Source organism: Xiphophorus couchianus, chromosome 16 (assembly GCF_001444195.1).
Source record: "Xiphophorus couchianus chromosome 16, X_couchianus-1.0, whole genome shotgun sequence".
Taxonomy (NCBI): Eukaryota; Metazoa; Chordata; class Actinopteri; order Cyprinodontiformes; family Poeciliidae; genus Xiphophorus; species Xiphophorus couchianus.
In genome coordinates this window covers 16,751,500-16,765,045 of record NC_040243.1, presented here as the reverse complement: position 1 = coordinate 16,765,045, position 13,546 = coordinate 16,751,500, and the positions used below count along the sequence as shown (strand labels likewise).

General features: G+C 38.4%; 1 protein-coding gene across 3 annotated transcripts in view; it reads right to left on the bottom strand.

The window, feature by feature from the left end:
* The window catches only part of cacna1ha (calcium channel, voltage-dependent, T type, alpha 1H subunit a), a 132,863-nt gene that overhangs the window by 69,572 nt on the left and 49,745 nt on the right, over nt 1-13,546 (bottom strand). For all 3 annotated transcript variants that reach the window (XM_028042143.1, XM_028042141.1, XM_028042142.1), the window contains exons 3-4: nt 2,666-2,777; nt 647-780 (exon numbers count right to left, since the gene is read on the bottom strand). In XM_028042143.1, the coding sequence (XP_027897944.1) occupies nt 647-780; nt 2,666-2,777 (246 nt within the window). The remainder of the gene's footprint in view (nt 1-646; nt 781-2,665; nt 2,778-13,546) is intronic.

The following is a 13,546-nucleotide window of genomic DNA, read 5'->3' as shown; positions in this document are numbered from 1 at the left end:
TGTCTCACAAAGATTTCACATTTTAAAAGGGGTTTCAAACTTTTTTATATTTGCTGCACATTGCAGTCAGCATAATAATTATGATAATCTCTAGAAGAAGCAGTTAGGAGTTTATGGCTTCCCCTGCAGAAAAAGTGGAGGAGCGGTGTTCACTCACTACTTCTCTGCTCTATTGGTCCTGAACATGGAAGCTACATGTGTAATATATTTTATTACATTCTTTTCCTCTTCAGGCAGAAAGCATGTTCCCTGTTTTGCTGTTTTGTAAGACGGTGCATTTGTATTTGCATGCTTTCTTACCTGACTACATAGGAAAACAAGGATAAAAGAAAAGGATTCTTACTGTGACCTAGAAAAGGTATATAACTGTTTCCTGCCAAGAGATAGCATGACATTTTATATTCTCCAGTCATCATCCTAATTTTCTCCCATTCAAATGTCTTCTTAATAATTCATAGTCATTAGAAAGTGATATTTGGTTGCTCGGACACAAAGACCTTGTGTAATTTGGTACAGGGGTCAAATTACACTTTTTCTGCTTGAAAATGTTAATCTAGAAAGAGATTATACATCTTGGCTACCAATGAGCATCACCCTGATTGAGTTGTAAAATGCTATTATGCAATGATGTCAACAGGATACCAACCCTGCCATGACAATAACAAAGTCGAGCTGGTTCCACTTGTCGCCGAGGTAACAATTGGGGCCAAAAATTCCAAGGGCCACCATCTTGATGACCATCTCCACCGCAAAGAAGGCAAAGATGCAATCGTCCAACACCTGGTCGAATAAAAACAAATACACAAAAAAGAAGATTTAACACCGACTTCAACCAAAACGCTTACAAACAGATAACCTTGTTGAATCTCCTCATCAGTGCAAGCATATTTTTATATAAGCAGCAGAGTTTTGAGAGCAGGGTTTCTGTAAAAAACATGAATCTCTTCAATAGATTAGTTAGCTTAATTTCAGCAGGGAGATGTTCAGACTCAGCATGGTTGGTAATGGTTGTTACTCGATTAATTAGACGTCTCGTAGAGCACAAGAAATGTCTGTATTTGAGTATAATGAGTCTGTCTCAATGTGCCATGACTCAACGCTTCACTAAAACAAGTATGCAGGAATTAAATGTCAATTAGACAAGCAGACAAAAGGTAATTAACTTATTTACATCCAAGTTAGATTTGTGAAATCTAAGTAATACCAATGAAACGTAGCACATGTTAATATTGCTAATATGAGTAATATGTTGTGTTAATGGTGAAAAACTCTTAGAACTGTCCAGGTTAAGAGCACATTTTCTCATTGCTGCAATAAAATGTTGCTTACAAACTCAGTGCCTTGCAAAATATTACACTTTACAGGAGCATTTACACATTTTGTCAGATTAGAACCTCAAACTACAATCTATTTAATTTAATGTATGAGGATAGGCAGACACAAAGGGTTTTACAGATTGGTATGAAGTTAATGAAAGTTAGACTGAACTTCTCACAAAGCCATTATAAATGGAAATAATATGGAAATAATACGGGATCAGAAAAGCAGCCAAGACACCCAAGGAGCTGGAGAGATTCACCGCTCAAGTGGGGAAAAAGAAGCCAAACTAAAACAAACCAATCCAAACAAGAAACTTGGAAGTGGCAGCATCATGCTGCAGGAATGCTTTTCTTTGTCAGGGATAAGGAAGCTGGTCAGAGTTGATAAACAGATCGAATTTACAGCCAAAATGTCAATAAGAATGACTTAAATCAAACCATATTCCTGTCTTAAAGCGGCTCTGTCATGACTCATGTTCTATTTCATGCCCATGCTGTTTTGCCACTGATTCCAGTTCACCTGCCATGCCTGATAGATTATGTGTCTCACCTGAGTCTCTTCTCAGAGCTGTTTGCTTACTTTGTCCTGAGCAGCAACCAGGATTTGAAACTAAAATTAAACTTGTTTTTTTTTTTTTTCCCTTTTGAGTACTGCTGTGTGTGGTTGAATTTCAGGGTCCCCACAGAGTGTCCTTATAGACTCAGTCAAAGTAATATGGTAAAATGTGCAATATTTTAGGAATATAAAATGCTTCTGCAAAATACAGATATTAAAATTGGCAACAAAGACTATAAATGTCCATGGTGACTATTGTTCAAAAACAACAGTTAAAGCTACAGTATGTAACTTTTTAAAAAAAATGTTTTTTTAAAATATTGTGACAGTCAAGCATGAAACAGATAATCTGTGAAAAAAATGAAGCTCCTTTGCCTTCTTCCTATGGATCTTCTATTATCTGCACATACACTGCTCCATCAGAAAGCCAATCCGGGCCAGGAGGACGGTCTTAGGGCTGTCAATCACCCTGGTGAATGTGTCCCTCACAACCTCTCTCTTTTTCTGTACTGCGCTGCAGGTGGCTCCCCACAGTGTTTTTTGAGCTGGAGCAGTGCATTTCTTCAAACGGCAACAGTAGCTCAAGGAGGCAGTGGAGGAGCTCGCTCTTTCCACAGACTCTCTCACATTATACTGTCACAGCATGATGACACTTCTAACAAATAAGCCATTAACACATTTTTGTAAAAGTTACATGATGCTCCCGTTGAAAAAAAAAAATCACACTCAGCAAAAAAGCCTTTAGAACAGAATGTTCATGCAAACCCATCTGACTGGGTATGACACTCACCTGTAGGATGCGGCACCACTCTGACTGGCAGTTAACATCCTCGCAGGGCTGAAACATCCCCAGAGTCACACAGTTTAACAGGATCACCAGCATGGACACGTGCTCGAACCACGTGCAAGAGGAAAGTTAAGGTCAGAACAATATACATGTCATTCTGAATTATCAGCAACAGGCAGCCAGAACCAGTTCTGCACAATGTGTGGTTAGTCCATAAGATGCTATGAGACACTGTTTATGCTTTAAAGGACAGCAATAACTGAACTCGAGAACACAATATACGGCGACTGGTGTAACTGATATGATGTGATCATGTGAAAGGACAAATAAACAATCACTCCATCAATCCAACTGAAACAGATGCTAACAGGAAGTCTTGCATGGGTCTAATGCACTAAATGGGCCCAATCATGGCAATTTGCTGCTAATGTAATTATAGTGCTTTTTGCCAAAATCATGAAATCACCATGTTAATGAGCTGATGTCTGCTGCAGATCAGGTTGCAGTGTTTACCAAAGCACTGGCCTAGCGCACCAGGGGAAATGTTGGAGAGATGCACACATTATGGTGCTGCCAGGCATAATGTAATCTGTGCTCGTGTCAATTAGGCTAAAAGGCTGCGAAGAGACGAACATGACAGTTATTATCCAGAAAACCTTTGGTGCTGTTAAAGATTGGCATCTTGTAAAAAGGAAGAAGCTTAATTTGAAGGGTACTGATGTCAGGCGTCACCTCTCTGACCTCTACATCCGTTTTGAGGAAGCAGGGGGATTATTTCGAAATAAGCTACCCATGGTAAAAGCATTTGCTTTTTTTTTAATTAGCTCTATAAGGATGGGAATCTAAATACTTCAGGCTTTACTGATGCTTCATTGCGTTATGTAAATTAGACATGGAAGAAACCCCTTGACTTGGTTCTATTTATGTATATCAACTTGGAGTGATGTAAATGTAGTTCTACTGATTGAATCAAAAATAAAAAATAAAAATTCAAAATCCTTTCAGTCGATTCTTCTTTGCATCAAAATTTGACCAAATCCTGAATAATGTGCAGCATAGCAACCACAGCTTTTCAGATCGCATGTTCAGAAGCAATGCTAGTCGCATATAGAGAATGTAGCAGTATGAACTCAACATGACAACAGAAAACTCGTACAAATATGCATTACCGAGAGAATATTGTACTTCTTCTGAGGCGGATATAATTTTGGGCATTGTCTCATTGTGTCAACAGAAGGGTGGGTGGGGGTCAAAGAGTACAAAAGAAGACGAGTGAGAAACAGCAAGTAAAATGGATGGTTTAATAGACTAAATGAGAGAAAATGAGGAGAAAAGTATGAGGAGAAAATGGATTACCAGGGGGAAAAAAAGTCACTGATACTGCTGATTTTTTACTTTAATTTGGCTTTTGCCGCAAATGCACATCATCCCACACACGCTCTGTCTTGTTTTTACTTCTCTCTCTCTGTCTTTCTTTGTGTTTCACTTACACACACTCTCAGTGAGCATGTAGAGTTGAAATATTGATGTATTCCCAAAGGTGCTGTTTTAATTGAGATGTGCGTTAATCAGGAAAACTAATGCTAAAAACTTACATCATATTTTCATATAAACTATGTGGTGTATCTAAGCATTTTTACAGTAGGATAAAACCTGGGAAGAAATATAACACGTTATACAAAAGGTTTGTAACAAAATCTCTGATTTAATTGTTAGGCAACAATTAGATAGATAGATAGATAGCATAGATAGATAGATATTTATTTCTACTCAAACTAAAATATCTTAAATGCAGGTGTAATATTCTTAACTGAAACATTTCCAAATTATTTGCTTGTTGCAGGCTTAAGCAAAAAGTAGAAATAAACAATCACTGAATGTAATAGAAATATTCAAGTGTTGTCTTGCACTTTATAGAATAACAATAGGAGTACTACGAGCTGCAAACAGCAAGTTAACCTGCTGTCACACTATTTCTTATCTTATCACGTATGGTGATGTTTCCAAAAACACTTATATCGGTAAAAATAAGAAAATAAAAGTGAATTCCTGAAGCATTAATTTATGTCATGTCTTTGAGGTATGCAGTGCCCTTTGAAACTGCTACGGTTTCAAGTCTCCTGGGAAGTTTTTCCACAAAGATAAGGAGCCAGTTTATAGAAATATATGACTATTATTCCAGGGGTGCATTTGGCAGCTCTGATCTAGGATGGGAAAGTGTGGTTTAAAATCTCCAAACTAACTCATCCCAAAATTGCTCTGTCGAGTTAAGGTCAGGGCATTACGCAGGCTAGTCAGGTTCTTCCTAAAGTCTTGCTGTCATCGTCATCATCATCATCATCATCATCAACTTTATGGACCTTGTTTTCTGCACTGGTCCGAAGTCATATTATTAGAAGAAGTGGACATTCCCAAACTGTTTCTGCAAAGCCGAGAGTGTAAAATTATCCAAATATTTCCTGGTACACTGAAATATTAAGAGTTCTTTTTCACAGGAACTAAAAGAGAACAGCCAAACTGCTAATAACCAGCTCCTCACCTTACTCCTGTCTGCTCCAAACTTCATGCTTGACACAGTGCAGCTAGAAAAAAACGTTGCTCCCTGCCAACTGCCAAACCCAGACAAGTCCTTTGGATTGCAAGACAGTGGGGAAAGATCTGTCACTCTCGAAAAGATGACTCCACTGTGCTATAGCCAAATGCTCTGCACTGCACTTGGTGATGATGTAAGGCTTGGGCACAGCTGCCCGGGCATGGAAACCTATTTTATGAAGCTCTATGCACACCGTTCTCAAGCTAATCTAAAGCCAACATGAAGTTTGAAAGATTTGTTGTGACTGACTTCAAGAAGTTGGTGACCTCTGCATATTATGCAGCTTAGTCTTGCTGACACCACTCTTACTATAACTGGTCTACCAATTTGTAGTGTTGCTGTGATTACGAATTCATTCTCCTTAAGACACCACTAAGAGTTCAAAGTGGCATATTTAGTAGTAGTAGAACGTCTATGTGTGCCCCCTAGAGGACAGGTAATTAATGCCCCAAATTGACCAGATTGTCAGTGACACATTGAGCTTAACTTTCAGTTTCAAAAATCCTGCATTCCTTGGGGAGTGAGCTATCCACAAGATGAGAACGATGGATCTCTGCAGTTTTAACTCAGTTAGTGTAGCATCGGCTCTATAAGAGTGGTACATGTGTACAATTACGTTTCCACAGTAATTAGTGTGTGTGGTAAGCAAAGAAGCGAGGCTCGAGCAAAAGTGTAATTAATATTTATGCAGATCTGAATTCCACCGTGCGATGCGCTCAAAGAGAGAACTTTCATTAGAGTTGAAAATGGAGTGTGTTTTAGAGTGGGGCCTATATTTGCTAAAGATAAAACAGTAATTATTTATGTTGCAGTTAGGTTCAGGACATCTTTTTACAGGAAGTAGTGAAAAATATTCAAACCGGCTAGCTGTACACATTCTACATGTACAAAAATGTAATAAAAATTCTTTGCTTGGACTCATGCAGAACATGATTTGTATTCAGCTCTCATTTGCACATCTCACAGAAGATATTCTGAGCCCTGGCTGCCACTGTTCACCTTAGTCTAATTAGTCAAACCTGACAAATACCTGGCATGCTCAGCCAAAATGCCACATATACTTATTCTCCTGACGAAAGATTTTTTCTATTCCCTATGAGATAGAATTATGAACCCCTGGGTCCATTTCCATTATTGTAGCTTAACAAATGAGACATAGGTTTGATATATTTGAAATATGTATGTATGGAGCCGCAGCATCTATTTATATAAAACATGCACATCTCACATATTTACAAGGTGAGTCATAAAAAAAAGCACTTTGTAATGACTATGATACTTCAACAATCTAGGCAGTTAACATTAGGGAACATTTGTCCATGTCATGTATTTAGATAAATAAAATGAACATATAAATCATTAATTTTCTTTCTTAAATTAGTGATTTAGATGTAGAAAAACATGGGAGACTGGAGCTGTTAGGGATAGAGTTCACAAGGAGATTATTTAATTTTAGCCTTTTCTACTGTAGTGGATCCCTTTCAAGTTGTGTGCTCTATATGCAAACTCCACTCTTATTGAGGTCCTTGGTAAAGATGTGTAAAAGGCTTAAGTGTAAATTCAGCTTTTATTGATTTATAATGAAAAATCCCATTTAATTTGAAGACATAAATTCAGAGTTAAAATATCCTTCATTACACACCATTACTCAGTTTAACAATTCTGATTAAACAAATACAACTAAAGAAATGTTCACTCTTCAGAACAGGAAAGACAATGCAGAATGTGTGGACACGTAATGCTAAACGTTACATCAGAACAATATCCTAACTCGTTCTACGAGTTGAGGAAACATTTACATCAATTTCACCGCATTCATTTTTACTCAACCCGATCAGTCAAAGAAGCGAGTAGGGAGACAAAATGAGCTTGCTTTAGCTTGTTACTTAAGCAAACTCCTCCATGTGCAATCATCATCAGCAGAATCATGGCATGGGTTTGATTGGGCTACATTACAGACCAAAGCTGTATGTATGGAATCAGATATTCATGGAGAAAATATAATAAGCTACATCTGTTTTTTTTTCAGTAACCTTTGTCATAACAAGATAGCCATGGATAGAAGCTAAACCAACATATGACAGCTAGCTTACAGAACCTTCTAGGAAAGAGAACAAGAGAGCTATAGAGGAACCAACAATAAAAAAAGAGAAATCCTCAAAAGTCCTTTGTGACTTTGCCTATTCCATAATTAGTTCTGTTTACTGTGTTTTTTCTTCAAGAATTTAATGTATTTCTATTCTGATTTGTGTTGTAGAGTACAGTTACTCTTCTCAGGTTTGTCCGTTTGTTTTTCCTGGCTCGTTGTACAAGTTATTCTGTTCATTGTTCCATTTCTCTCACTCTCTCAGTTCTGCACCACACACAGCCGACAAGCATCCTGCAAATGAACTAACCCGTGAAGGATTCCGGTAATTACTCATCAGTATTCAAGAATCACTTTGCTGTCATTCCTTGTGAATATTTCTGCTGTTTAACCAGAGTTCTTGGAGGAGTCCCCCTTCCATGGTTAAGTTCCAAGTCTGCTGTATAAGTTCTTTTGTTATTTTTTATCAAATTGTCAAAATGCTCCGACATCCTCGAGGAGTATTCTGAATCTGAGTCCTCTGAAAAACAAACAAAACTTAAAGGCTGAACACAAAAGAGTTTTGGAGTTTAAGGTAAAACAGCTTTATTTATTTAAAAACTGCATTAAATGAGAGAAAGAAATGTACTTTAGTCCTCAATTTGATAATATATTTTCTTTTTCTCAAGAAGTACAGTGACTGAAAACTTGTCTCCTTGTTATTTAAAGTGAGATGGGGCTTTTTAAAATTGTACTATTTATTTAAAATTGACAAACAGGAATTATGAAGATTTTTTGAATTAAAACAGCTTTTGTGTACTTGCCTAAACATACCAACATACTTTTAGGACTTTTATCCAATATGTGATTATATACTTTTTAAGTTGAAAAACATAAATATAAATAAAAATCTTTAAAAAAAACAATCTTAAATTTCATATTGTTATTATGGTCTGTTTTGTAGTGCTCTGTTGAACCTGAATAGCGCAGTAATTAACCACCGACCACATTCCAACAAAATAATCAATTACAATTTGAGATAAAGTTAAGAGCAAAGTAGGCATTCACACAAAGATAACACACATTGACTACTCAGAAGTACTACACAAAGCTCTGTAAAGAGAAGGAAGGCATAATGCCAGCCTGTCTCCACTAATTTACAATATGCTTCTACATGCAATGATATAAAGAAAAAGATACATCTGCAATGACATCTGGGAAATGCAGTGTGTGTATGTGTTCCATCTGAATACATCCCTCAAACGCACACCAGCACAGACGGATTCGAGTAACATAAGGTCGACCTCTCCTTCGCAGATGAAAGATGTGGTAATCTGCAGCAGCATAAAAAAAAAAAAAAAGAGATTTGAATATTCACAAAAGCTGTCTTTCTCTCTTCCACCCCTCTGTGCCTTCTTGTGCTCTGTTTTCTCTAATTCCTCTTTAATCTCTAGTCAACACCTCATGAGCTCCCTTCTGTCTTCAGTTCCCTGCGCACACGCAGAAACACACAAGTATAATGTGTGAGAACTCAAAGCAAAGCCAGACTGTCGCTGGAGAGTGAACCCGGTGCACACTCTGACTTGCAGCAGAACTAAAAACTTTTTTTTTACGTTTTGCAATATATATTGTGCTCCATGTTACCATGAGCAGGTTTAAGCGTGAATCCTAAAGGAAACAACACCTGATTGGCTGTTAAGGTCAGCTTGTGTCTGTGCATAAATTGAGTGGACCAAATTGGATCAGTGTTGTGTCATTCTAAATGAAAATGCATGCCACAAATTGCCTCGCCTCATAAATCCTGCATTGAGTGACTGTCCAATAGCTCAGCGCTGCTTAAAACCTGCCCCTTGACTAAAGTCCTTCAACACCTCATTAGATCTGTTTGCCTGGAGATTATTTATTCACTCGTTTACGTAGTAGCTGTGTCCACACCGGAGCTCAAATCAAACATTCTAGCAGTTTGAAACTATACCATGTTTTATTTCATGTTTAAAAGAGAAAAAAAACAAAACTAGTAGTAAAGGAAATATTTCACTGCGGGTTTTAGATGTGGTTCTGAAAATTTTACCAGCAGCACCTGCATCAGTGCAATTATTCCCCACTAACAAATGTGAATGACTCAGCTTGTGTTGTGGAATTATTTAACAATGCAAGCCGTCCAAGGTAAACAAAGCACCAAATATCCCAATGCAGCATCAAACCATCCTTAAGAGCCTGTTAAATGTCTACCACCTTCTGCCATGGCAACGTCTCACACCTGCAGCAACTGTGAGAGCACTCACACACATTCACGAAGTGAAAACTCAGATTAGTAGTATGCGATATGTCCAGGATTTAGTTCTCTTTTACTACATCTTACAAAAACTAATTTAATGTGGATGCCGTCATTTTAAATTGTAAACCGTTAAGGTAAATTTCATATTGCTGTGTTGCTACAGTGCTCTTTACAAAGTAAAGGAATTTCTAGCATTGACAAATAAAATAAATTGATACTTTTCTTTTATTGTAATAAGGCAGCAACAAAACTAATTGACAAAATTTTGATAAAAAATAACTTTCCAGGTACATGAGAGTCAAAGTATTTTCCAACTCATCGGCCCTATTATTCTCCTCCAAAACCCCTTCAAAGGCAAAAAGGTACATTTTGTACATATAAACCTTAAACACTGAAAACTACTGCTAAAAGTAAAAATATGTTGCAACAGATACCAACCAGTTGGAAGAGAGACTGTATTGACCCCACGAATCCTCTTTAAAAGGTGTACATGGAGGCACAGCAGCACGAATACACAGGTGAGATCTCACAGGTTGCACAATGTCAAGCCTATTCTGCAGTGCACACAGTGTCAGGCCTACTTTTGTTAAGCTGTCAGATTGGTGGTGTGGCATGTATGGGCAGAGCGGGCTGCAGAAAGCACAGAGGGGAGGAAGGAGGCTGCGGTAAGCATTGGAGATGCAATAAAGCTCCACAGACAACAGAGATGTCTGGTTGTTTACCATCAGAGCCCTGATTCATGCCGATGGGCGCTCACCTTGAGTTAGGTGAATTAACGCCACATTTTCAGCACTTTAAGTATTTATTTATTTTTTGGTTATTATTTCATTTTTCTTTTCCGGCCTCTAACTCCTTCAGACTTTTCTCCATCCAGTCTGATTTCACTACAGTTTTTTTGAATAAAAGAGAAACTACAGCTGAATCCCAGCTCAGAGGCAGAACTACTCCGTTTGCTTCATGGCTTTGTGTTTCTGTTTTGCAAGAAGACCCCATTTTAAAAAGCCCCAACTGGCCGCAACTCTTAAACTTCACTTCGCAACAGCATAAATCATGTTTTATTATTTTGTTCCTTTGCAACATGCTCACACAATTATTCTTTCAGATTCAAGCAAAGGTGCACTCAAATAAATTGGTGCAATGGTTTGGAGCTTCTTTGCATTGTCTGTAAAAAGCAATAGGACAGAATGCCAGTAGAGCCAGTGGGGTGCTACATTTCTGGTTGTGCACGTGGTCACATGAAGTGGTCGCAGTTTAAAGAACCACACAACTCTCGTCCAATGCTCATTGGGTGTTGTGCTCAGTTGTTAAATGTCATCTTTCATCTTAAATGGATACATTTCAGACCGTGTCTCTGCCTCATCCTTCTCAATAAATGGAGAGGATGAGAGGAATTTGGTGTCTAAGGTTCGGATCAGCAACCAGTCATAGCACTTAGCTCTGCCACAAAGACAGATGGCTCAGGGAGGGCAAAATTATGCATCAACACACACAGACAAAAGAAGCTGGAGAATGAAACAAGTGTTGCGGGAAGAATGAAGTGCCTTTTTTGAAAGGTCTGGGGGTTAGTGGGGCTCTCGCGGTTCTTACTATGGAAAAACAGTAAAAAGAAGGTGGTCAAGGGAGACAGAATTAACATAAAACGAGGAGCGATGATATGTGGCAAACCTACATTGTCACTTTTACACGTGATAAAGTTGCAAGTCGTGAAAAGTAGTATTTGGTTACAAGCAACTTTTTTATTGTGTACCACTGGATAAGCCAGTTTAACCAACAAGTTTCCATAACACATGCTGTTTGGTGCACATCATCTTCAATTTCTTTAAGGGTTATTTGTTTTTTTCCTGACTGATTAAACATTGGCATGGTTCCTAGAGATGTCTTCATCTATTCACAGAGACTTGTAGCCACTTTGCCAGGCAAGTGTGTCTGGAAGCATGGTGTTTGGGCTTAGCGCTAGCTGTTGTTACATCTGATGTACTTGGTGTCAGAAGTTAGGTCTGTATTTATAAGATCATAATTTTGACATATTTGCAAATTGTGAGTTTCCCCAAAATCTGACCAATGTGAGTCTACAACGGACATCTTCTGCAGCCTATTTTATCTAATATGAACGGGCTTTGAATGATGCTTTAAAGCAGTGATCAAATTTTAACGTTTCACCCATAAACTACACTGTATTTTACTGGGGTTTTAAATGCAAGAAAAGTGATTCTCCACCCGTCCTCAAGACAAACCGACATACATTTTATAACCAACTCATGTTAAATAGCTGCTCCTAATGCGTTTTCCTATACAGGGGTGCTGAACTATTTCATATAAATCTCATCCCTCTCCTGTCTGCCTATGGGGAGCACATGTAATTTCTCTAATGCACCACATACTTTTTGATTTAATTTTCCAATATGACATCAATTCTTGCTGATGTCAGAGGAAATTTAATCTCATTACCGAGTGGGACTATTAACCACAAACCACTTCTGAAAACAAGGTTCTCATGCCTGAAGGTATTCCTTTTTTTTAATATCCCACAACACCTTCAACTTGTTCCTCTCCCCTCCCACTTACCTTGACCCTCAATTTCACCCCATTATTTTCTTTTCCCTTTCTTCCTTATTATCCACCTTCTATCTCTAAATCTTTTACCTCCCTTTTTTTTTTTTACCGCTAAACCTCATTCTTCTCCTTCTCTTCCATGTTTCCAAACAATATCTTTAAACAGCTTTTTTATAGTACCCACCACCTCCACCACCGGTGGTGGTGCTAAATGTAATACAGGTGCTAAAAGCAATACCATCACAGTTAATACTCACACCCCATACTCCTTACTCAGCTCATTCAGCCTAATAATTTACAAGCATGAGTGCAACATCAAAAGCACATATATGCATCCATTTGAATTAAATCCTTGTTGCAAAACAAATTAACAAATATTTATTTATAGTATTTCTGATCTTGATCAAGATCCCTTAAACCTCAAATAGGGAAAATCAATTGCAAATGAGATCCTAAAAATACTCTGCTGCACTGTTTAGAAACCCAACAAGAAAGGATATCACATCGGGTAACCGCATGATACGTCTATTACCGCATGTTCATTAGCTGGTTTAAATACAAGTTAATGCAAGACCTGCAAGAGCTTAAGTTTGAAAATGGACAAATCTCCTCTACCAATTAGTAAATAATATGTGCTTGGACTGGATGTCTCACACATCACAAAAAAAAAGGTTCTCTGCGCCACTGAGTCAGTGGTGAGCAAATCTCAAAGGAACTTATTTCTACTTCAACCAGAACGCAGCTTTGAAGAGCGCTGTAGGACTCAGAGCTTCTCCAACTGCTGGCATCGCATGACCGACCGTCACAAGCTGTTGGTCCTCCTTCCTTCACCACTCCATTCCCTGTTAATGAGCACTCTCTCCCTTCTTCTATCTTTTTTGCTTTTTCTGCCCTACGTCCAAAAACCCATCCGTCCTCCCATTTCTCCCTTCCTCTCTTGTTCTCTTCACATCTTACTGATCTGCCTATCTCTGTCAATGTGGCGATGGAGCGCTTCCAATCCAGATTCCAAGCCTTCTTTTGAGTGAGATGATGGTTCATTTACTTCACCATCTGCCACATAGGAAACAACGATTACCTCAAATTTAAGAGATCCTCCGCGCCACCTACTGCAAATTGCTTCTTTACAGATTTTGCCAGCAGGATGACAACCTGCAGAGCCACCAGTGTCTCGTGTGTCTGCTGTGTGAGCATGTTTTGAGCCGGTTTTATGTGTGAACTCCAGATTGGCTCATCTTGGTTGAGTCCCAGAGGAGAGCCCGATTCAGAAACAGAAACTCATAAATCAGCTATGTCCCTAAACTCGCTCCTTTTTTTCCCTTCAACTCCCTGCTCTGTCTTTCATCTCTCCATCCTCGAATCCCATCGTCCCTCCTCCAGCAGCGCCTCAGAGAG